The sequence below is a fragment of the Schistocerca americana genome, chromosome 3 (genome assembly GCF_021461395.2).
Source record: "Schistocerca americana isolate TAMUIC-IGC-003095 chromosome 3, iqSchAmer2.1, whole genome shotgun sequence".
Classification (NCBI taxonomy): Eukaryota; Metazoa; Arthropoda; class Insecta; order Orthoptera; family Acrididae; genus Schistocerca; species Schistocerca americana.
In genome coordinates this window covers 380,622,150-380,648,939 of record NC_060121.1, presented here as the reverse complement: position 1 = coordinate 380,648,939, position 26,790 = coordinate 380,622,150, and the positions used below count along the sequence as shown (strand labels likewise).

The 26,790-nt window shown below is 41.1% G+C and overlaps 2 protein-coding genes across 3 annotated transcripts in view; one reads left to right on the top strand and one right to left on the bottom strand.

Annotated features, from left to right (window-relative positions):
* The window catches only part of LOC124605193 (D-aspartate oxidase), a 257,938-nt gene that overhangs the window by 15,978 nt on the left and 215,170 nt on the right, over nucleotides 1-26,790 (top strand). The window lies entirely within an intron of this gene.
* Nucleotides 1-26,790, bottom strand: part of LOC124605192 (DNA replication factor Cdt1) — a 105,326-nt gene that overhangs the window by 12,361 nt on the left and 66,175 nt on the right. For both annotated transcript variants that reach the window (XM_047136708.1, XM_047136709.1), the window contains exons 5-9: nucleotides 23,810-24,061; nucleotides 22,722-22,873; nucleotides 22,535-22,644; nucleotides 20,934-21,093; nucleotides 4,243-4,406 (exon numbers count right to left, since the gene is read on the bottom strand). In XM_047136708.1, coding sequence (XP_046992664.1) covers nucleotides 4,243-4,406; nucleotides 20,934-21,093; nucleotides 22,535-22,644; nucleotides 22,722-22,873; nucleotides 23,810-24,061 — 838 coding nt within the window. The remainder of the gene's footprint in view (nucleotides 1-4,242; nucleotides 4,407-20,933; nucleotides 21,094-22,534; nucleotides 22,645-22,721; nucleotides 22,874-23,809; nucleotides 24,062-26,790) is intronic.

The following is a 26,790-nucleotide window of genomic DNA, read 5'->3' as shown; positions in this document are numbered from 1 at the left end:
TTCACTGTGAGTCCAGATCATGAGTATGTCATCAATGAATCTGTACCAAACTTTGGGCTGGCAGGCCTGGGTAACCAAGAAGGCTTCCTCTAAGCCTCCAGGTTGGCGTATGAGGGGGCCATCCTGGTACCCATGGCTGTTCCCTTTAATTGTTGGTATGTCTGGCCTTTGAAAGTGAAGAAGTTGCGAGTCAGGATGAAGCTGGCTAAGATAATGAGGAAAGAGGTTTTAGGTAGAGTGGCAGGTGATCGGCGTGAAAGGAAGTGCTCCATCGCAGCGTGGCCCTGGACGTGCGAAATATTTGTGTATAAGGAAGTGGCATCAATGGTTACAAGGATGGTTTCCGGGGGTAACAGATTGTGTAAGGATTCCAGGCGTTCGAGAAAGTGGTTGGTGTCTTTGATGAAGGATGGGAGACTGCATGTAATGGGTTGAAGGTGTTTATCTACGTAGGCACAGATACGTTCTGTGGGGGCCTGGTAACCAGCTACAATGGGGCGGCCAGGATGATGACAGCAATAGGACACGTGATGTAGTCAGCCAATAGCAAGATCACTCTTCAGTAGCGCAAATACACAATTAAGAAAAGTTATGGCTTAAATTAATACACATAGCACTTACATATAATATTGGTCTTGAAGGTTAAGAAGTTGGAAGAGAAGCTAAGCTTCCACATATAATGTTGATATTTTTTGCGCGTGTTACTTAAGATACATCACACAAATGTGCCAGTAAAATTTTTAATAACAACGCAAATGTCTCATCTTCTGGGCTCGAAATTCTTCTAAATGGTCGTCTTCAAAGAGTTGATTTTTCTAATGAGAGTCAAACGCTTTGTGATTTAAGAAATTCATCGTACATTGTCGCACATAGTTCATGTTGCGTAAAAGGAAATCTGCTTTGAATGTAACACTTTTCAAACCACTATTCGCATTATTTTCCCGCGACCTGTTAGAAATAGGTTCATTTCAGCAGTTGCAAGAAAGCGCCAGATAACTGGCGTCACCGCGCTTGCGCACCTACGATGACGCAGGAAGCCCATATGTTCGTACGTGTCAAACATTATTTCATAAAAGAAACAAGACATCGAAGGATACTTCAAGAGCGTCGGGATTTCGCGAACCATACCAAAATGCACAACTCGGCTTAAAATGCACATCCGTATGTAAATTTTCTTGGAGTACCAGTTGAAACTAGCCAATAGTGTGAAATTAAACACTTTGTTTCAAATAATTGGCTGCCTCAGTAGAAAGGATTAATAAAAGCCAAATCTCTTTAGCAAACTGGCAAAAACAACTTCATTGTTCTGTAAGGCGATTAATGCTTGACTATCAAAGGTGGAAATAAAATCTGAAACTATTAACATATTTTAGCTTGCCGTAATTATGCGAACGTATTTTAATTCATTTGATAGCTCCCGGCCACAAAAATCCGTTTTGTTACCATTTTACAACAAAATCACTGAACATAAACACAGGTCACGTGGAGATGACCCACCTCCCCACCAAAACTCTGCTCTGTGCATCAGGCCCGGATCTACGATATTTCCTAACAGGGGCAATATTAAGTAGTTGCGTCCAGCCACACTTCCATAACCATAAGTGGGAGAAGGTACTACTCATACGCGACTCAACTGCGCACGCGCAAGAGCCCGCCCGCAACTGCTCAAACGAATCTAATTTAAACAGTTGTCACGTCACGCTCATCGGAGGCAATTTGTTGTTATAAAGCATTGCATAGTGTTCCTAAAGCCTTTGACACACTTTATTGTTGGCAGATGCTTGTATGAACACTGTTTTGTTGTTGCATACAGCGCATTTCCTTTGCAACTTAAGTTTTATTTTCTTTTTTTTTTCCCCTCCCGTTCATGTTTTGTTGCTGCAGTATTATTCTGCAGTAGCGGGATACAATAATATCCTTTGTTAGAGTATTCGTTCTTACCAGTCAAAATCACAAAAATTCAACTGAAAATTAAAACAATGAAAAATTCTCGAAATTCTAAACAATTCCCGGGCTTTTCCTGGTTGTCTCCCAGATGAAAATATTCCAGGGTTTTTCCCGGATCTCCCGGTTGTCCCGGGTCGTATACACCCTGTTCTATTATCTTCTTGTCTAAACTATTTATCGTCCATGTTTCACTTCCGTACTTTGCTACATTCCATACAAATACTTTCAGAAACAACTTCCTGATACTTAAATCTATGCTCGATATTAACAAATTTCTCTTTTTCAGAAATGCTTTCCTTGCCATTGCCAGTCTACATTTTACATCCTCTCTACTTCGACCATCCTCAGTTATTTTGCTCCCCAAATAGCAAAACTCCTTTACTACTTTAAGTGTCTCATTTCCTAATCTAATTCCCTCAGCATCATCCGACTTAATTCGACTACATTACATTATCCTCGTTTTGCTTTTGTTGATGTTCATCTTATATCCTCCTTTCAAGACACCGTCCATTCCGTTCAGCTGCTCTTCCAGGTCCTTTGCTGTCTCTGACAGAATTACGATGTCATCGACGAATTGTCCATGGATTTTAATTCCTACTCCAAATTTTTCTTTTGTTTCTTTTACTGCTTGCTCAATATAAAGATTGAATAACATCGGGGATAGGCTACAACCCTGTCTCACTCCCTTCCCAACCACTCCTTCCCTTTCATGCCCCTCGACTCTTATAACTGCCATCTGGTGTCTGTACAAATTGTAAATAGCCTTTCGCTCCCTGTATTTGACCCCTGCCACCTTCAGAATTTGAAAGAGCGCATTCAAATCAACGTTGTCAAAAGCTTTCTCTAAGTCTAGAAATGCTAGATATGTAGGTTTGCCTTTCCTTAATCTATTCTCTAAGATAAGCCGTAGGGTCAGTATTGCCTCACATGTTCCAACATTTCTATGGAATCCAAACTGATCTTCCCCAAGGTCGGCTTCTACCAGTTTTTTCATTCGTCTGTAAAGAATTCGTGTTAGTATTTTGCAGCCATGGCTTATTAAACTGATAGTTCGGTAATTTTCACATCTGTCAGCACCTGATTTCTTTGGGATTGGAATTATTATATTCTTTTCTAAGTCTGAGGGTATTTCGCCTGTCGCTTACATCTCACTCACCAGATGGTAGAGTTTTGTCAGGGCTGGCTCTCCCAAAAGCTATCAGTAGTTCTGATGGAATGTTGTCTACTCCCGGGGCCTCCACAATATATTAACCATAAAATGGAACCAGACATTCAGTTATTTGTTGGCAGTTTCCAGTGCCTGTTCTTCAGATTTTTCCACAAAGAAATTTACTATCACTGAGCTTATGGGGCTCCCCATAACAATGCCATCTTTCTATTTCTAAAACCCTTTTGTTCCCTTTGAAATATGTGGCTGTGAGACAATATTTACACAGTTCTGCAATATCAGGAGGGGAAAGCCCAATTTAGTTACTTCAACACTTCATTAATGGAACCATGTTGAAAAGTGATACTAATTCAAATCTGACTACAAATCCACCTTAAATCTGCTGAAACAAGTCTACAAAAGACGCTTGCAAACTGGTGGAAAAAGTATGAATTTATAAGATATTGTGTAGTTGTGGAAACATGGATGTGGATACTACTAAAAGGATGGTAAAAAAAAAAGACTACGAGAGCACTACGGCAACTGCAGAAAAGGAGAAAAAGACAGACCAACTGTTGGGGCAAATGGAGACCACATGATTCAATTTCATAAGGCTCATTTACTAGCAGCCACAAGTGAATACCATTAAAGTCTCTACAGAGAGGCCACAGAGTTTACTAAACATCCCCATAATTTTAACCAGGAGGAGGGGGGGGGGGGGGCTGAAACTGATTGGTATCCAGATTCTGGTGCTGAAAAAGATGTCTTCCATGATAGGGTGACAGCAACAGCAGATAACAGCAACCTGCAACTACAATTGCACTAGAGTTTAAAAAAGGAATACACCATGCCTCTGTGTGGGAGCACATAAAAACAGCTACCTATAGTGTGCATATAAAAAAACCTTGGAAAAGCTATAACCCCCTTGAGAAGTCTTCTGCAGATGAGAACAAAATGTTGGGCTTCCATCGAGAAATATAGCACTATAGCCCAGAGCGTTTTAGTAATTGTGACATTTTCAAATATAGAAGCTTCATTTTACTAATAGGAGGGAACACCACTGGACTTGGAAACTTCATAAGCAGTCTTGCAGTCACGAAAGAAGATTTTAATTGTAATGCTTCTACTTAAAGTTTCTTATTACTAACCTTCTCAAGCACAGATTTTGGAATTCCCTTATACAAATCTGTCTTAAATGCTTCAACCCTCTCATTCACTCTAGCTTCAGTTCTGCTTTGAGATTGTTTTTCACTTACAAGTTTTAAGGCATTTTCCATTCTTTTATTGCACTGAAAGATATCCTTTGCACATTCTGAAACAAAAGAATAGTCTTATGTCAACAAAATAAGTAATAACTAGCATGGCATTTGATATTTACATGTATATCTGAACTTTGTAAACCACCCAGTTACCAGTAGAATATAAATACAGTACCAAAATAAGTAACAAAAGGAAGGGATTAGTTTGCACTACAGACTTGTCAAGAAAAAGTCTGACCATCCACACGAAAAAAATACTTTACAAAACACATCTTACAGTGAGATGCATAGTCAACACACATGTTTTTAAAATAGGTAGAAATCCTACAAGTCTTTAAATGCAAATCAATCAATATTATATCATTTTGTTTTGTAAATTAATAAACAAAAATTTCAACAATCATCTCTATTTACCAACAAATACTAAAAATACCATTATTTTCATATATCTGTGACACGTTTATAATTACAGAATCCAAATATTGGCAAAACATTATTTATATTCAGTAACAGACACAAAAGTCACACTTAGGTGGGTTGAGTCACTTTTGAATAGAGTGAAAAAGCTCCAAACCATGGAACTAGCAAATGCACACCAATGATTATCATAATACTTACAAGCACTACTTTAAATGGTGTCCCTTATGTCAGTGATTTATCCTATTTTGTGACTGTAGCATCTATAAATAGTGGCAAATGGCACAAATGCTGCCCTAAGCTGTTCAGGAGCAGCACAAAGAATTTTATGCTTGAGAGGTTCTCAGTGCACTCAAAACCAAATGTCTTGTCTTTCTATGTATTTTTGCTTTGAAATTGTATGCAGAAGACTGATTGCCTGTATAGGCCCCACCTCTCTAAAAGCCCTCATTTCCCACAGCATAAAGAACAGTATTAATATGTTGCTGCTAAATTACTGTAAATACAGAGACCATTGCGAAATACTTGGAATGTATTTGCAATTGCGAATATGGACAACCATCAGCTGTATAATGCAATTTAAGGTGGTATGCCTGAGATATGTGAACGAACTACCGTATTTACTCGAATCTAAGACACACATTTTCCCGGTTTTTGTGATCAAAAAAACCTCCTGCAGCTTAGAATAGAGTGCAAAGTAAGTGGAAGTTCTGAAAACTGTTGGTAGGTGCCACCACAACTAACTTCTGCTGTCGAATATACACAGCGCTACACAGGCACAAAGATAAATACTGGCACCAAAACCTCTGCGTCAGTAAATAAATTAAAAAAGGTAGAAGAAGAGCTTCTTTTTCTCCACCCCGAGTTTCGACAACTGCATTTTCATTTTCATACATTATCCAATGAAGTAAATAGAAACTCCATATTGTTCATCTCCAAACGTAGCAGTCTTTCAAATATTCGTAGGCAACAACAATAAATTTCTTTACACAAAAATACCAACAATGCACAAGACTTTAGGACTGTTGCACGAGTTTATACACTGGGGCTCATTAAGTTTTCACGTAGCGGCACCTATTGCTTCGTGGAATTTTGTGAAGTGCTTTTTGGTGTTAGTGAAGCATAGTGAAGTGCTTTCATAATAGTGCTAAATTCAAGAGGGGAGTTATTTCTTTTGCGGAACAAATTCTAATCGTGCTGCAGGTATGCAATACGAGATTGATGAGACCAACATCAGGCAATGGCGACTGCAGACACACAAATTATTTGAATGTTCAAGTATCAGAAAAGCATTTAGTGGGCCAAAGTGTGGCTGATATCATGCACTAGAAATGATTTTAAATGAATTTGTTAAGGAACAGCGTCAGAAATTCCTGCCTGTGAACACCGAAATTTTAAAAATTAAGGCACATGAAATTGCTAGATAGCAAAAAATCGAAAATCTTAAGGCTAGTCGCAGCTGGATTGATCTGTTTATGAAATGCTGGGGTTTTTCACTTCGGAGGCGAACTTTAGTTGCACAGAGGCTGCCGAAAAATTATGAAGAAAAACTTGTGGAATTTCGGCGCTTCATAATTAGGCAGCACACAGAAAAGCAATACATTCTTGGTCAGATAGGAAATGCTGACCAAACTCCCATATATTTTGACTTGCCGTCACATCATACGGTTGACGCCAAAGGAAAGAAAGACATAAGTGTTCTTACATCAGGGGGCAAAAAACCGCAGATGTCCGTCACTTGCAGATGGACATAAATTACCCCCCTCTTAGTTTTCAAGTAGAAGACTACCAAAATCTGTAATTGTACGAGCAAATGAAACTGGGCGGCTTTTGGAGGACATGGTGCTGGAATGGATTAGGCGTGTGTGGAATCATCATCCTGGCACAATGCTTGGTTTACGCAGTCTGTTGGTATTAGATGCGTACCCAGACCATACAACACCTGCAGTTAAACGAAAATTAGAGGAAAATAAAACAGACTTGGCAGTTACTACAGGTGGGATGAGGACAATTCTGCAACCACTTGATGTCTGTCTGAATAAACCATTTAAGGACAAGCTTAAACGCACGTACACAGACAGGCTTTCAAAAAGCAATAGACAACTGACACCAACAGGACATGTAAAACGTGCAAGTTTGTCGCAAGTGTGCCAACGGATTTATGATGCATGGAAATGTGTTCCAAATCAGGCTGTGCAACAAGCATTTAAAAAATGTTCGATGATAGATGGTACAGAGGACGATGCTCTGTGTGAAGAAATGAGCAACAAAGAATTGAGTGATAGTGATTCAGAATCATGACTGATATTTTAAACATTTCATATAAGATGTATTACAAACCTAATAAAATTTTGTTTTAAATATCTGCGTTTAATTTCTAAGTTTTTTCATTCTTTATATATATATATATATATATATATATATATATATATATATATATATATATATATATATATATATATATATATATATATATATATATATATATATATATATATATATATATAAAAAGAAAGATGATGAAACTTACCAAACAAAAGCGCTGGCAGGTCGATAGACACACAAACAAACACAAACATACACACAAAATTCTAGCTTTCGCAACCAATGGTTGCCTCGTCAGGAAAGAGGGAAGGAGAAGGAAAGACAAAAGGATATGGGTTTTAAGGGAGAGGGTAAGGAGTCATTCCAATCCCGGGAGCGGAAAGACTTACCTTAGGGGGAAAAAAGGACAGGTATACACTCGCACACACACACATATCCATCCACACATACACAGACACAAGCAGACATTGTTAAGGCAAAGAGTTTGGGCAGAGATGTCAGTCGGGGCAGATGTACAGAGGCAAAGATGAAGTTGAAAGACAGGTGAGGTATGGGCGGCGGCAAATTGAAATTAGAAATTAGCGGAGATTGAGGCCTGGCGGATAGCGAGAAGAAAGGATATGCTGAAGGGCAAGTTCCCATCTCCGGAGTTCTGACAGGTTGGTGTTAGTGGGAAGTATCCAGATAACCCGGACGGTGTAACACTGTGCCAAGATGTGCTGGCCGTGCACCAAGGCATGTTTAGCCACAGGGTGATCCTCATTACCAACAAACACTGTCTGCCTGTGTCCATTCATGCGAATGGACAGTTTGTTGCTGGTCATTCCCACATAGAACGCTTCACAGTGTAGGCAGGTCAGTTGGTAAATCACGTGGGTGCTTTCACACGTGGCTCTGCCTTTGATCGTGTACACCTTCCGGGTTACAGGACTGGAATAGGTGGTGGTGGGAGGGTGCATGGGACAGGTTTTACACCGGGGGCGGTTACAGGGGTAGGAGCCAGAGGGTAGGGAAGGTGGTTTGGGGATTTCATAGGGATGAACTAAGAGGTTACGAAGGTTAGGTGGACGGCGGAAAGACACTCTTGGTGGAGTGGGGAGGATTTCATGAAGGATGGATCTCATTTCAGGGCAGGATTTGAGGAAGTCGTATCCCTGCTGGAGAGCCACATTCAGAATCTGATCCAGTCCCGGAAAGTATCCCGTCACAAGTGGGGCACTTTTGGGGTTCTTCTGTGGAAGGTTCCGGGTTTGAGGAGATGAGGATGTGGCTCTGGTTATTTGCTTCTGTACCAGGTCGGGAGGGTAGTTACGGGATGCAAAAGCTGTTTTCAGGTTGTTGGTGTAATGGTTCAAGGATTCCGGACTGGAGCAGATTCGTTTGCCACGAAGACCAAGGCTGTAGGGAAGGGACCGTTTGATGTGGAATGGGTGGCAGCTGTCATAATGGAGGTACTGTTCCATCAACCTCCTGACCCCACCAACACCCCGCACCCCTACCTTCTACCTTCTTCCCAAAATTCACAAACCCAATCATCCCGGCCGTCCCATTGTAGCTGGTTACCAAGCCCCCACCGAACGCATCTCTGCCTACGTAGATCAACACCTTCAACCCATTACATGCAGTCTCCCATCCTTCATCAAAGACACCAACCACTTTCTCAAACGCCTGGAATCCCTACCCAGTCTGTTACCCCCGGAAACCATCCTTGTAACCATTGATGCCACTTCCTTATACACAAATATTCCGCATGTCCAGGGCCTCGCTGCGATGGAGCACTTCCTTTCACGCCGATCACCTGCCGCCCTACCTAAAACCTCTTTCCTCATTACCTTAGCCAGCTTCATCCTGACCCACAACTTCTTCACTTTTGAGGGCCAGACATACCAACAATTAAAGGGAACAGCCATGGGTACCAGGATGGCCCCCTCGTATGCCAACCTATTCATGGGTCGCTTAGAGGAAGCCTTCCTGGTTACCCAGGCCTGCCAACCCGAAGTTTGGTACAGATTTATTGATGACATTTTCGTGATCTGGACCCACAGTGAAGAAGAACTCCAGAATTTCCTCTCCAACCTTAACTCCTTTGGTTCCATCAGATTCACCTGGTCCTACTCCAAATCCCATGCCACTTTCCTTGACGTTGACCTCCACCTGTCCAATGGCCAGCTTCACACGTCCGTCCACATTAAACCCACCAACAAGCACAGCCTTGGTCTTCGTGGCAAACGAATCTGCTCCAGTCCGGAATCCTTGAACCATTACACCAACAACCTGAAAACAGCTTTTGCATCCCGTAACTACCCTCCCGACCTGGTACAGAAGCAAATAACCAGAGCCACATCCTCATCTCCTCAAACCCGGAACCTTCCACAGAAGAACCCCAAAAGTGCCCCACTTGTGACGGGATACTTTCCGGGACTGGATCAGATTCTGAATGTGGCTCTCCAGCAGGGATACGACTTCCTCAAATCCTGCCCTGAAATGAGATCCATCCTTCATGAAATCCTCCCCACTCCACCAAGAGTGTCTTTCCGCCGTCCACCTAACCTTCGTAACCTCTTAGTTCATCCCTATGAAATCCCCAAACCACCTTCCCTACCCTCTGGCTCCTACCCCTGTAACCGCCCCCGGTGTAAAACCTGTCCCATGCACCCTCCCACCACCACCTATTCCAGTCCTGTAACCCGGAAGGTGTACACGATCAAAGGCAGAGCCACGTGTGAAAGCACCCACGTGATTTACCAACTGACCTGCCTACACTGTGAAGCGTTCTATGTGGGAATGACCAGCAACAAACTGTCCATTCGCATGAATGGACACAGGCAGACAGTGTTTGTTGGTAATGAGGATCACCCTGTGGCTAAACATGCCTTGGTGCACGGCCAGCACATCTTGGCACAGTGTTACACCGTCCGGGTTATCTGGATACTTCCCACTAACACCAACCTGTCAGAACTCCGGAGATGGGAACTTGCCCTTCAGCATATCCTTTCTTCTCGCTATCCGCCAGGCCTCAATCTCCGCTAATTTCTAATTTCAATTTGCCGCCGCCCATACCTCACCTGTCTTTCAACTTCATCTTTGCCTCTGTACATCTGCCCCGACTGACATCTCTGCCCAAACTCTTTGCCTTAACAATGTCTGCTTGTGTCTGTGTATGTGTGGATGGATATGTGTGTGTGTGCGAGTGTATACCTGTCCTTTTTTCCCCCTAAGGTAAGTCTTTCCGCTCCCGGGATTGGAATGACTCCTTACCCTCTCCCTTAAAACCCATATCCTTTTGTCTTTCCTTCTCCTTCCCTCTTTCCTGACGAGGCAACCATTGGTTGCGAAAGCTAGAATTTTGTGTGTATGTTTGTGTTTGTTTGTGTGTCTATCGACCTGCCAGCGCTTTTGTTTGGTAAGTTTCATCATCTTTCTTTTTAGATATATTTTTCCCACGTGGAATGTTTCCCTCTATTATATATATATATATATATATAAAAAAATAAAAGTGTTGCTACTCTGCATTGCACAGGATAGAAAAGCGTGGAAAGCTGCATGAAACCAGTCTATGGACTGAAGACAACAACACACTCTGCATTTGAAGTCATCACTGAAACTCTACTACGAAAATCCGACTGGCAAGATTGTTTGGGATGTATGTCAATATGGCCAACTCTACGTTCTGAATTTTTCCTTACCTATGACAAGAGATGGTTGCTAATAGGAACTTTTATGAATCGTGAATCATGTGTAGTATTCTCTTCACCATATGAATAAAACGAATGTAAACATTATGCCATGTATTTTTTCGTGTTTGCTGCTATCTCATTCAAATCCTGTCTGCCTAATAAACTAAGAAACTAGAGTGAGACGCCAGCAAATGCGGAAGAATATACATATCATGTCAAGTTTATATTATTATTCTTATGCTGAATAGTGATACAATCAGAAATGGCAACTGACTAGATTTTTAAATCTAAGATGACTAATTTCTGTGCAGAATGTAATGTACTAAAGAGGCGTCTGCAAAGATTTTCAAACGGAGAAAAATTTTCCCTAAATTCTCGTTCAGAACATTTTCTATCATACGCAGACTATTATTTGGTTCTTGTTGATCACTATCAAAGAAAACAGCAGTGTAAGTAACAACAAATAACAGTCTCTTGCCATTGTTTCACTAATGAGACAATTCCTCTTTTTTTAATTGTAAGTGGCGGTAGAGCACACAAAAGCAAGGCATGCCGTGAGCGGCGACAGGTCGTAAACACTCATTATCAGAAAGTGACAAACAATGCATGACAGTACAATAATGCGTTTGCAGCTTAGAGTTACATAAACACCCATAACAAAGAGAACGGCACTTATCAGATCAAAGCAAAATAAGCAATCAATTCAAACCAGACGAAGTAAGTGTAAAAGGAAGGGCGCCCGTGAAAATACAGACGGAGCACCTGACGCATAGCAATGGCTTAACTGCTAAGCTTATGACTCGAACCAAACTACTGTAGCTGTATCTTCATCCACTCGACCTAAATTGTGTCTCTTGTTACAATGGTCCAAATTTGTTTCGATTTGGTGGTGCGGTCTAAAACTTATGTCTCCCCTTGAATTTCGAGTCTCAAATTTCAGGTGCAGCTGAAGATACAGGAAAAATGTTTTCCTTAATTTCGAGTCTCATTTTTCAGATGCGGCTTAGATTCGCAGAACATTACGGTATTCTGCTAGTTATAGACAGATGTGCATTTCAAAGGGGAATATCACTTTATATTACTAAGCTTTCCTGCTCACAGAAGTCAATCTCCAGAAACATCCTACGAGAGCAATAGATTTGAAAACCCTTACAATAATGACTAGGGGACCTCAAAATGTCCCAACAAATGATTCTTTATGCTGAGAATCAGCAGTATTTTCAAAAGGTGTACAACATGCTCCCCTTATTTATGATGTTTCTCAACATTACTTTTCTTTACTCACCCAATTAAATAATTACAAAATTGGCAGAATGTTCTGTTTCTGTTAATGATAATGATAATGTTAGGTTAGTGTTTAACGTCCCGTCGACAACGAGGTCATTAGAGACGGAGCGCCAGCTCGGGTGAGGGAAGGATTGGGAAGGAAATCGGCCGTGCCCTTTCAAAGAAACCATCCCGGCATTTGCAATGATAATGTTAATGTTCTGTTGTCATTCATAGCTGTCTGACCCATACTTGACAATGCTACAGATAAAACCGACAAGGTACTTAATGTAAAAGTAGAACCAAAAATAACTATTTGTATACTAGGGAATGACTTTCAGTGTGGTTGAAATACTTTGACAGGTATTGTTTCCCAGTCACTAAAGTGCAGAATGCAGATACCATAAACTGACAGTAAGTGCAAGTGTAAACAGTCTCGCCAAATGCCTCGGAGAAAATCCCACTAAAAGGCATTCGAAAATAAGCTACTTTGCATTGAAATAAGTCAGATTGTATGGATATTTTGTTATATTTATAGGCATTAAAAGGCAAGCACTTAAATGTTATTTGTAATACTATTTATCTACCGCACATTTTTAATACCAAGCAAAGATAACAAAAGAGTAAAGTACTTTATTTAAACAAAAAATCCTGCTGGAACTTCAGGTTCAAATTCAAGTTCTGCGATAAATAGAAATGAAGGTGTGCATGCAGTCATGCTCAAAATATCTGTGGGTCTCAAAGATGAAGCTGAAGTTGTGGGCAAGGTATGAAACATCACTCTTGTATGCAGCAATAGTTTGTAATTTGCTTAGTACTTCTGATAAAACTTGCAGTTTTTACAACAATTTCCCACCTGACTAAGCCATCTTTTATTATAATTATTGAGCTTAACACTTCTCATCACATTCTGTCGTGCAGTTTGTTTTTCACAATGTTCATGCTACTGAAAATTCTTCCCACCTCTGCATTTGACCATGGCAATACTAGTAAAGAAGTTGCTACATTCACTAAACTCTCAAACAGATTAACACCTCAAGCATCTTTATATTTTGCTACCTCATGTCAGAAATTCAGGATATCAGAACTTTTTCCATTTAACAGATGTTAAATTTTCTCACTTACATTCTGCTTTTGTGATTGTTTCGTTGCGGTCTTCTAGGTGCATCATTATTGGTACAAGAAATTCTTTGACTAGTTGCAAAGAATTTGAAACTGACAGCACTGACATATTTCTCAAAACTTTAACATTACCAGGAAGTCTTGTTTGAAGTTCACTACGTGACTTAACCCTTACGCAGTTGCGCGGGGTGTTCAGAACACCCCAGTCATCCTTATCGGTGGATTATTACATAATAGATATGAGTGTAACGTCATGTTCTTTGGTATCTTTCTAGGACGTAATATGAAAGCTTTGAGTAACAATAGAATCTACAATGGAAGCGCAAGTTCCAAGAAAACACAACAATGTTGCTTGCATCCCGCGCGACTCTTTATGTTGCAGTGCTGCGAGAAAGCGCACAGTTGTGTTCCATAGCAGCTGCTTGTATTTTGTCGCTCTGTGCAGTTAAAACAGCTATGGATCGTTACATAATGGAACAAGAAGGAGTGTGGAAGCTTCTGGAAGTGGTCTTAGACGAAACTTTTGAAGGAGGAGAAGAGGAGGAAACAGACAGTTGTGAAGTTCTCTCTCATCACAGTGACACAGAAACGGAGGATGAAGACAATCTGGAACTGGAACCACAAATAAGTGCAGTGGATAATGAAAGCAAGCATGATTTTTTTATTGGAAAGAATAAGGTTACAAAATGGATGAAAAGTTGTCCTAGTCGCAACGTAAGAACTAGAAGTGTAGACCTCATTTATCATCTCCCTGGTGTGAAAGCTATCACAAAATCTGCGAAAACTGCTGTGGACTGTTTTTTGATATTTATAAATGACATAATAATTAGAATGATTACATCATGCACAAATATTTACATACAACACACTGCATCAAATTTCACAAGAGATCATGATGTCAAACCAACAAATGAGGAAGAAATCAAATCTCTTCTAAGTCTGTTGATAGTTGCTGGTCATTACAGGGCAGGACACCAAAATCTGGAAGACTTATGGAACACAAATGGTTTTGGAATTACAATATTTCATGCCACACTGAGTTTATGGTACCTTCGTTTCTTCTTGCGTTGTTTGAGATTCGATGATATTCGAGACAGACCACAGCGTAGAGAACTTGATCGCCTAGATGCATTCAGAAAAGTGTTTGAATTATTCATGTCAAACTGTGTCAGTAATTATACTATGAATATATGACAGTGGATGAACAACTGGTTGCATTTAGAGGCAAATGCAGTTTCTGACAGTATACACCGAGAACGCCTGCGAAATATGGTTTGAAGATTTTTACCTATGTGATGCAAGGACATGGTACACTTTGGGGATGAAAATCAATGTTGGGAAACAGACAGAGGGTCCCTTTGCACTGTCAAACTCTTCTAAGGAGATAGTAAATAGAATTGTGCGGCCTACCGAATGTACAGGAAGCATTCCAGACTTGGTTTGCACCAGAGGTTGTGGACTTAGAAACAGCCTTTTTGGTTTCAGAAAGGATATCACAGTAGTTTCATATGTGCCAAAGAAGAGCACAAACGTTGTTCTCCTTTCATCTTTGCATCATGATAGTGCCACAGACACTAATACTGTGGAGGAAAAGAAACCAGAAATTGAAACAATGTACAATAAGACCAAAACAGTTGTGGACACAACAGATGAAATGTCTGCTACTTATTCAACCTCAAGAAAAACTACATGCTGACCACTTACCCTATTTTTCCAAATGATTGACATTGCTTGCATTAATGCCTTCATCATATACACACATAATAACAATGAGAGGATTTCCTGAAGAATGTTTTTACGTGATGTTGGAAGGTCATTAGTAAATCCCATAGTGTGCAAGACAGCAGCCAATTACTCCCTGCCTAAACAAGTTGGATGGAAAGCCGCTAAAATGGCGGGAATTGAAGACAGCAACTACGCACCACCTTCTGAACAAAGAATACATAATTACGTCCAAGCAATGCACAGTTTGTCCTCGGAGTAAAGATATAAGTTAAATCGCACTGTGCTTGATGTTTGAAAGTTTTGTGTGTAAAGCACATGAGAAATGTGTGGGGAAAGTGTTACAATAACGCACCCCCTGCAGCCAGCGATTGTGACCGATTTCATAAAATGTTTGTATGAGTTGACTGAACAAATGTTTAATTATATGTATAATGCCTTATGCCTGTAAAACAGTATGAAGAATAACAGAAATAACTAATTAAACAAAATATTGTAAGAAAATGGGAATTATTGCATATATTTCAAATAACCTGATTTAATACTAAGGTAATATTCAATGAAACAATAATGTACCGGGAGGTAACATTCTAAATGGCCATTTGTGAAGTAAACATATTCATATCAGTGATATGCTGCACAATGTCATTATAGCCACTTTTATTTGGGGTGTTAGCAACACTATTAACGTTACAAAAAGCCGCGCAACCGCATAAGGTTTAAGAAGGAAAGTAATGCAACTTTGCTTAAATTCAATTTCTTTCTCTGTAGAAGTCTTAATTTGTGTAATTACCCTCAGTTTCAAATCATAAATGTTCATGATATTCTCTGTCAGGAGACCCTTCCTGCATATTGGGAGATGAATTTCTTAACAATGCCCTCCACTGAAACCATTAAGTCTTCTAGATGGATCTGAAGCCCAGGCTTCAAACAAGTTATTCACCCTTTGCACTTCAGTGCACTTCGGCCAAAACTGGATGAAGGAAAATGAGATAGACAAAAAGTTTTCTATCTACGTACATGGACTGTAGGAATATGGCAGAATAATTACTCTCCTCCGACTTCGCAATACCAAACACAGTGGGGAGTTAGAGCCATTGTTCAACAATTTGAGCGACTTCACTTCTTACCAAAAGCCATCTGCTGTGGGATACATGAACAAGTTTTCTAGGCTCATGTCTATCATTTATTGTGGCAAACAGTGATTTGTCATGCAATGACATATAAGAGATGGGCAAATCAGTTATAAGTCAAAATCATCAGCAAACACTCTGAAGCTGATCAAGTAGCTAACTGTAATGTACAGCACACACACACCGAATCGTGATGAGATTGGAACATTCATTTCACATCCTGGCACAAACTCCATCGTAATTTCCTGTCACTGAACGTTTGCAGCACACCTGATACTTTGAGCATCAGTTTTGTAGCTCATAAAGTGACAAAAAAGTAGATGTCAGACTTGTTTTATTATGACCAAAATACACCATTACAAGTCCACAACATTTTGCTAACACTGATATCATTAGAATATGCAATAAGGATACTAAAAGGTCCATGCCCTATTCCTTTTCAGAATAAGGTTCAAACATAAATTTCATTACTGCACTGCACTTTGTTCTATGGATTTTAATTTCTGCTGTAGTTGGATGATCATTAAACATACTTATGTATAGTTCTCTGAGATTGTCATGACAGTGCTGCTGAATAACTTGCTAAAAAGATAGGTCTGTGGAGAACTGTAATAGATGGCAAAATCATCGACAAAAAGGGATCCGGAGTCAGGCCATTATTGGGTTAATGGCGACAGCAAAGAGGACGACGCTCAGGACGGAACCCTGAGGCACACCATTTTCCTGAATAAAGATGTCCGATACGGCAGAACCCACACGCACCTTGAAAACTCGGTCTCGTAAAAATGCCCGAAGGAAAGAGGGCAGCCACCCACGGAAGCCCCCTGTGTAAAGAGTACAGAGGATAGCAGTTCTCCAGAAGGTGTGGTAGGCCTTCTCCAAATCAATAAACACGGCCACAGTCAGGGATTTCCGCAGAAAACCATTCATGATATGGGTGGACAAAGTAACGAGATGGTCAACTGCAGAATGCCGCGCTCGAAATTGACACTGTGCATTTGTGAGTAAATGGTGAGACTTGAGCCACCACACCAGCCGGGCATGAAACATATGTTCCATCACCTTGCAAATGCAGCTGGTAAGAGAGATGGGGCGGTCGCTAGAATGAAAGTTTTCGTCCTTACCGGGTTTAGGTATGCATATGATGGTGGCTCGCATCCAGGAAATGTGCCCTCATCCCAGATGCAGTTGTATGTGTTAAGCAGAAAGTGCTTGCCCACAAGAGAGAGGTGCTGCAACATCTGAATGTGGATAGCGTCTTACCCTGGGGCGGAGGACCGGTATGAACTGAGAGCATTATCTAGCTCCCCCATAGTGAATGCGGCATTGTAGCACTTGTGATTCGGAGAGGAGAAGGGTATCGCCCGCACCTCCTCCACTCATTTCCGATGGATGAAGGCAGGGTGATAATGGGAAGAGCTCAAAACTTCCGCAAAATGGCGGCACAAGGTGTTGGAGATAGCAACAGGATCCACAATGACATCGGCACTTACTGTCAGGCCAGAAATGAGGGTATGGATCTTGGTTCCAGAGAGCTGTCAGAGATTGGCCCACATGACAGAGGAAGGAGTGTAACTGTTAAAAGAACTAGTGAATGAAATCCAACTAGCTCTTTTGCTATCCGGAAGAACTCTACAACACTTTGCACACATCTGCTTATAATAAATGCAGTTTTTCGCATAGGGTGGCAGTTAAAAATGCGGAGGGCATGTCTCTGTGCGCAAATTGTCACGGCATGCCTCAGTCCACCAAGGGACTGAGACACAACGTGGTAAAGACGAAATGCGAGGAATGGAATGTTCTGCTGCAGTAAGGATAACAATGGTGAGATTGTCCACCTGGTCATCACAACTGAGGAAATCTTGTTCTGCGAAGGTCGCCAGGGAGGAGTAAAGCTGCCAGTCAGCCTTAGTAAGCTGCCATTTGGGCATGCATATGGATGGGGTAGGAGTCAGCAGACACAGAGCAAACAGGAAATGGTCGCTCCAGTAGGTGTCAGAAAGAACGGACCACTCAAGACGATGGGCAAGCTGAGCAGTGCAAAAGGATAGGTCCAAATGGGAATAGGTGTGTGAGGAGTCAGAAATGAAAGTGGGTGCTCCAGTGTTAAGGCAGAAGAATCTGAGCTGGTTAAGAATGTCAGCCACGAGGGCACCTCTCTGGCATGTCCTGGGAGAACCCCAAAGGGGATGATGCACATTTAAGTCACCAAGTAGCAAAAATGGGGGAGGTATCTACCCAATAAGCTGAAGGAAGACTGCCCTGGTGACATCGAAGGACAGAGGTACATAAATAGTACAGAGGAAGAAAGTCAGGTGGGGAAGGAAAAGGCGAACGGCAATAGCTTGAAGATGGGTAGTCAGGGAGATGAGTTGACTGTGGTCATCCTGTATGAGCAGCATGACGCCCCCATGAGATGGGATGCCGACCTCAGCGAAAAGGTCAAAACAAATTGGTAAGTAATGTGAAAGCTCAAAGCATTCTTGAGCGCACAATTTCATTTCCTGAAGGCAGAGTACAAGGGGATGCTGTGATGCTAGGAGCAGCCATAAATCCTCTTTGTGGGACCAAAGGCCGCGAACGTTCCATTGGAGGACAATCATAAGGAGGAAGAGATATAGGGGTGTCAACTCGGTGGCCGCCAAGAGACTGCCAGTGGAGACTCGCTACTACAGGGCACAGAAGCAGGAGGATCCTGCTCCTGGGGACCACAGGGGCATCAGAATGCTTGTACGATCGGTCTGCGGTGTCCAACGCTGAGAAAGGGTTGGTGGTGTGCACTGGCAAGAAAGGCCGGCCAGGCTAAGTGACCACGTGGCGACACCGTTAAGCAGGATCTTCGAGTTGGTGAAGGAGAGGACCGCTTGTCTTCTTCGAACCCTTCTGGTTATAGGAGGACTTGGGTGTTGTTTGGCTGGAGGGACAGAGGATGTCTTTTCTGGAGTACTCCTTCTGTCCTTTCCCGCCTGCCAGTTGTGTAGTGGGGAGCTTCGCCCCTTTAGGCGAGAGTTTTAGGCGAGAGTTTGACTTTTTGTTGCACAGCAGGACGAGGGGACAACGATGCTACCTTGACACTGGGCAACTTCACAACCTAAGAGCCAAATTTGAGGTCACGTGTTTGCATGACCATGTCCTTCATGGAGCGAGGGGTAACAAGAACTGAACTATAGGTGCCAGAGGGGAGAACACAGGGTTTGCGACTAACCAGTAACTTGAGAGCTACTGGGTAAGGCACTTTTCCTTTACCCGAATCTCTTGAACAGCCCCTGCTCATCTAGATATGCGGGACAATCCCGGGAGGAGGCGGCATGGCCGCCACTGCGGTTGATACAGCGGGGAGGAGGAGGCAGACATTCGACCTCGTGTGCATCCCTGCCACAGGTTCGCATGTGGCTGGGTGTCGACAAGATGTTCTAGTGTGACTGAACCGATGACACTGGTAGCATCCCATCAGATTCGGAATGTACGGCCGGAATGTGATGATTTCATAGCCTGCTTTAATCTTGGATGGCAACACCACCCTATCAAAGATAAGGAAAAAAGAGTGTGGGTGGGCCCCACCAAGGAGCAATCTACCTTTCTCGTTACACAATGGACAGCGATGACACTCCGATCAGAGAGGTAAGATTGTATTTCCGTCTCTGTTAGACCGTCAAGCAGCCTGGTGTAAATTACAACACGGGAAGAATTCAAAGTTCTATGTACCTCGACACGAACAGGATAACCGTGAAGAAGTGAGGCAAGAAGTAGTTGTGCTTGAGAATCAGACACCGTCTCCAAAAGAAAAGTGCCATTCCATAAACGAGAGTATGATGTCACAGGACCAGCAATGGCATCAACACCTTTCTGAATAATAAACGGATTGACCATGGCAAAGGACTGACCACCTGCAGTACGTGTCTGTTTACGTTTCATCGACATCGATGGAGAGGATGATTGACTCGTTGTGAGGAAATCCCCCATGATTGGCAGAGTCTCCGACGGTGCGCTCCTTCCAACTGGGTGCCCCCTTCACAAGATTGTTCACACCTCAGGTCACACCTCCAGAACACCTGACAGAGGGACCAACGGGGTTGATCTGGGAATTACCCCTCGCTGGGCCTGGCCTGTACCGGGGGTACGTGCGAACCCTACCTATCGACCCGGGGCTGGGAATTATGCGTTACCCAGTCACCTTTCACGCATCAGACACATGGGGCGGCCTTCAGGAACGCACAGTGAGGAAGAAGAAAAAAAGAGGATCATTAAACGCCGTTGTAGAGGAACAAGAGGAGAAGGGAAACAAAGAAAGAAAAAAGGAGTGAAAAAGAAAGTTGAGACTGTTCGCAGGTCAGCGACAGAATGCAGAACATTCCCAATAATACCCCAGACATGTTCCCCGAGGGAGGGAAAAAGAACAGCAAGAGGATAGACATACAGCATGGAAGGGAAAAAGTGCTGCAAAGACAGGGGCATCGTGGTAGCCAAGCACGAACCTACCAAAGAGTGGCGAGCCCCCTGGGTGGGGGGTCTGACATGCTAACATTAGAGGAAATGTAGGCATTTCTCAAAACTTCGCACTTATGATATTCCTCTAAATAAAACTGGCTACTAAGCTTGAGGAAGTAAATAGCAAAAACTCTATTACACTTCTTACTGTACCCTGAAACATTTTAATAATGCACAGCTGAAAAGGAGATTTTCTTTTTAGACCTGAGTGCTTGGTGAAATCTGGCCCTAACACAACCAAAAATAAAGCAGCAGTTCCTGCAGAAACTGACACCTCATAACTCTGAACTCTACTGCTCATGAGCAGTATGCAAAAACTGCCAATGGCCTACAGAGCGAGCGAGCGTGCGAGATTGCGAGATAGATAGATAGAGAGAGAGAGAGAGAGAGAGAGAGAGAGAGAGAGAGAGAGAGAGAGAAAGAGACTTACCAAGGACATCTTTAGCTGTCCGATAACTAATTTCATTTGGTGGTTTTGGCAGTGATTCTGTTGGCAAATCAGGCAATTTATCAATATCAAATTCTGGATGCCAACGTGTCAACTTTGATTTCTCCAGTATCAATGGTGGATCCAAACTCTTTAAAAAAGCCTGAAAAATCAATGAAAAATCAGGTTAATTACTGTGAGAGTAAAGATCTCTACATAAATGTTGTAGTATGGGATCCACAAGGGAAGTAAATAGTGTAAAATACATCTCTTCCATGATTTAATGAAGACAACAAACCACTGTTTGGACCTTTATTTTCACACCACATTTCATTGCACGCAAAAGACGGAAATTACAACAAGAAATACCTGTCTGAAAGCAACTTTGTACAAGCACTGTCTGGTTCCAAACATACTACTCCACGTGTTACACATAAATTATTTTTTGCTCCTTGCTTATTTCAAAGTTGTAATTATTCTCAATAATTTAACAAAACAATAAAACACTACTGAAACAATCAGAAAAGCATCTCTTGTTAATCTAATTCCATGGGCTATTTCAGGAGACATGACAAATGCTTCTGCTGAGGAAACATTTCTGATCTTAGACTGCAAAAAGTGTGGCTATGTTGCCCATACATTCCAAAAACTAGGAAAAAAAAAAATCACTATTGTTGTCACTTTCATCAGTGGTGGGGAGAAAAGTGAGTGTTCTTGCAGAACCAGAAGTAATAGTGATACATAGGTATTGCAATTATAAAAGTGAATAACTACTGCTACAGGGTAAGTATGCAATTATGCACAACAAACATCGGCTATTTACACATTAGTGCTACAAAATCACAAGAACATTTTTTTAAGGTGTGAATACAGATTATACCAGCAATGGAGGTACATCAGTGATGTCATACTATGAATCACTTATATGTTGACTTCATAGAGACTAGAACTAGTGTAATAATGCAACAATGAAGCTGTCAACACTATTTACTTTTACACATTGACCATCTCATACTTTTATTATGATTTGCTGGTATGTTTCGTCCCCCTTTACTGGCAAAATTTGATTTGCATTATTGCCTATGAATGAGTTTCACTTCTACAAGTGTACCTTCTTCAGTGTCCTTTGCAAAGCCATTGTCAATTCAAATCCATATAAGTACAATACAATTATAAGTTTTTTTGTGATACTATATCTCATGTTTGTTTGTTACATGAAATGTAACCCAAAGTAATTGTATCCCCCACCCATAAAGATCTGCTGTACTTGACAAGACTTTCAACTCTTAATAAAGGCAGCACATTTGGGGCACATACAGCACAAGAAGTGGCTAACAAAACAAATTGTTGACAAATCACAGGCTCCCAAAAAGTTTGCAAATGGTTGGCCAAAAGTGTAAATAGTTAACAGCACCAGGATTGAGACACTGCACTACATTGTATCATTCAATTATCAGAACCCCCACCTTATCAAAGAATTCACAATTCCGCACTTAGATTTAAATAAAGATAATAAAAATGTGATTTGTCTGGGCAACCATGGTGAATTACATAAATATGCAACAGAAACAACTAAGGATGCTAACAGACTAAAGTTGACTTACCTCATGCTGATCTTTCACTATTTCCAGTAATTTACTATGGAACACTTTCCTTCGCTCCAGAAGATAAGAGGGAGTCATTGTTGGTTCAACTTTTGAGTTATCTGCACCAACTAGAACAAACATTTCTTATGTTACACATAATAAAAAGTCAGAGAAAGGAAGAAATTGGTCACTAAAACTAACGTACCTTCCTGCATTTTCAACAACACTGGCTCCAGCGTAAGCTCATATTTCTCTTGCTTCACTGCACACCCAAAAACATGGCATTTCTGCTGAGTGTAAGTATATGCTTCTGGATATACATGCTTTATTTGACCCAGGTGAAATTCTGTGAATTCTCTAAAATGGAAGAGGAAAGAATTACCAGTTCAGAATACAGAAATCCTTGCTCCTCACACCTTAACAAATGAATGCTTCAGGTACAATTCAACAACTCATTAATAGTTTTGCCTTTCACAAAATATTTCTTGAAACCAGGTACGAAAGAGAAAAGCTAAAAAGAATTATATTTTTGCAAGTGATTCTTAGTACATTTTGTTAAACTTTTAAACTAACTTAAATTTGTGAATCAACATGTGCAGCGACGGCAGGTGCCATTGCTAGAGCTCTCGCAAGAACAATATAGTGCAATAAGTTATTTTATTCAGGAAACAATAAGGTTGTGAATCTCTGTAGATACCCCAACCTTACACCACATGTTTTCAGTGGCTGTCTACACTCCTTTGGGAGTGGTCAAAAGGCTTCAACTGAACAGGCCCCTTCACAACATTATATATACGTCACGTAAGGTGAAGCTGTTATTAGTGGTGCCCCCCCTCCCTCCCCCTCCCCCCATGAGTAGGTGCATTACACTAGTAACATAAAATTTCTCGTGTATGGTGTACATCGAATTTATTAAATACTGGAAAGTGTCGCAGACATACCTCCAACCAATCTACTTAAAGAAGACCATTAAAATGTGATACATTCCATAAGAAAACACCAGATTTGTAGGAATAAGTACTACCTTGCAAAGTGCCTTGTTTCCAATGAGAATCTACAAATTCAAATAATATATGATGATAAATTTGACACAAGCATAACTTGTTTTATCACTCACCAGCATTTATGGGCACTGGAGGATTGTTACTAAGAATCACTACTGATCACTGTGTGTGTGTGTGTGTGTGTGTGTGTGTGAGAGAGAGAGAGAGAGAGAGAGAGAGAGAGAGAGAGAGAGAGAGAGAGAGAGAGAGACAGAACCCAGCATAGTAAACAGCAGTCTCAAAAACTTACTTCCTAAGCATCTCACGCACAGCAGGACTAACTTTGTTGAATGTGACAGCTTCTTTGCGATTGTGCATCATGGAGACAACTGTATCAAGACAGCGGAACGCCTCAGCCAGACAACGGTAAGAGTAAGGCAAAGGTAATGATGGCACCTCAGATCGTGCAAGTGCTGCATATCGCTGATGAGCAGGTGATTTCAGAGGGCTCTTGAGTGGACTCAACAACTTCTGTGGTGTGCTGCTAACACTACTCTGAGGGCTGAAAACAGCAAGAATTTAAATGCTACATTTCAAATTATTATGAATAGCTATATATTGAAATAATAAGGCTAATAATAATAACAATGAACAAAAAAAATCATCAAATAAAACAGTATGCAAATGAAATTAAATTATTTATTTATTAAAGATAAAAAACATTACACTATGAAAATAACTATTATTATACTGTATATCATTCCTAATTGAAGGTAAGTACCCATTCACACTGTACCACACTTCAAGAAAGAGACCAAGAAAAAAATTGAAATACTGGAAATGATAAAACAAACACAGTACACCCATGTAGTTACTGTAAAACAATTGGCATCACACAAAATGAGGAGGGGTGGGATCGGAGGCGGAAGCCACATAAATTGAGCCAGTGACACAAACAATGTTATGGTGAAACACAGCAAAACTACCCTTAGGAGAATTGTAGACGTCCTTTTGCACAACACTAGCACTGATCTACGTCTGCATCCATACTCTCCAAACCACCGCGAAGAGCATGGTGGAGTATGCATCCCATTGTACCAGTTATTAGCGTTTCTTCTCGTTCCATTCATATAAGGAGTGCGGCAAGAATGATTACTTAAATGCCTCTGTGCATGCTGTAATTAATCTAATTTTGTCCTCACTGTCATATGAGTCACACACAGGAGGTTCAACATATTCCTAGAGTCATAATATAAAGCTGGTTCTTGAAACATTGTTAATATACATTCTCATGGTAGTTCACATCTGTCTTGATAAGTCTACCAGTTCAGTTTCTTCAGCATCTCTGTGAGATTCTCCAACGGGTCAAACAAACCTGTGATCATCGTACTGCCCTTCTCTGTATACGTTCAATATTCCCCATTAGTTCTACTTGGTACGAGTCCCACACACTTGAGCAATATTCTAGATCAGGTCACATGAGTGATTTATGAGCAATCCCCTTTGTAGATTGATTGCACTTCCCCAATATTCCACCAATAAACCTAGGTCTAGCACCTGTTTTACCCACAACTGAGCCTACGCGATCATTCCATTTCATATTCCTACAAAGAGTTATATGCATGTATTTGTAATATTATCAAGATCTGACTGAATATTTGTGCAGCTTCTTTCAGACAGTACTTCATTTTAGATAACTACATCACCCACAAAAAGGCCGAGTTTACTTTTAATATTGTCTGCAAGGTAATTAATATACAACATGAACAGCAGGAGTTCCAAAACACTTCCCTGAGGCACATCTGAAGTTACTTCTATATCTGACGAAGACTCTCCATTCAAGATAACATGCTACCACAAAGTTTTCAATCCAGTCACAAATTTCACTCGGTACCCCATATGATCAAACTTTTGACAATAATCATAGGTTTGGTACTGAATCAACTGCTTTTTGGACATCAAGAAATACTGCATCTACACAACTCCCTTGATCCACAGCTTTCAGTACGTCATGAGAAAAATGTGCGAGTTGGATTTCACATGATCGATGTTTTCGGAACCCATGGTTGTTGGCATTAAGCGTTGTTATGTCTGAGCTTGCAATGAGTCTGAAGATTCTACAGCAAACTGAGGCCAAAGATATTGGATGGTAGTTTTGTGGATCACTTCTACTACCCTTCTTGCAGACTGATGTTACCTGTGCTTTCTTCCAACTGCCAGGCACAGTTTTTTGTTCAAGAGATCTACGAGACATTATAGTTAGAAGGGAGACAAAGTCAGCCACAAATTCAGTACATAATCTTATAGGGATTTCACCAGGCCCTGGAGCTTTGTTAAATTAACGATTTCAGCTGTTTCTCAACACCTTTGACACAAATGTGGATTTCATTCACTTTTTTCAACGGTAAGAGGGTTACATTGGGGCAATTCTCTTGTGCCTTCCTCTGTAAAGAAGCATCTGAAAACGAGTTATGCAATTCAGCTTTTGCTTTGCTGCCCTCAATTTCAGTTCCTGTCTCATTTCCTACGGACTGGACACTAACTTTGGCGCCAGTAACAGTCTTTACATACACCTGAATTTCTTTGGGTTCTGTGGAAGATCACTTGATAATATTCTGCTATGGACGGTACTGACGGCTTCAGTCATTGCTCACCTGACAGCCAAACGCATTTCATTCAGCATTTCTATATCTAGAGTCTTATGCTTTGTTTTACATCTATTATGCAGTAGTCTCTGCTTCTTTAGTTCCTTTACAGTGACTAAGTACCACAGAGGGTCCCTCCCATTATGAACTGTTGTACTGGGTACATATCCATCCAGTGCATGACCCATTATTCTTTTAAATTTGAGCCATAGTTCCTCTACATGCCCTGGCCCTGTGATGAAAGTTTCAAATTCCTCACTGAGATATCACACTCCTGACTTTTTATCTAGTTTATTGCACATATATATCTTTCTGCTTGTTTTAGTTGTTCTTTGTACTCTGGTAATCATTGTTGCTACAACCGTGTCATGATCAGTGATACCAGTTTTGATGTGGACATCCTCAAATAGGTCAGATCTATTTGTTGCCATTTGATCCAAAGTATTTCCATAATGAGTGGGGTTCCAAACTATATATTCTAGGTAGTTTTCAGAGGAGGCATTTAGTAATATTTCACAGGATACCTTACAATGCCCACCACTAGCAAACTGTAATGTTCCTAATTGATTGTTAGATGATTAAAGTCTCCATCAATGATTACAGTATGGTAGGAGAACATACAAACAAGTGAACTAAGATTTTCTCT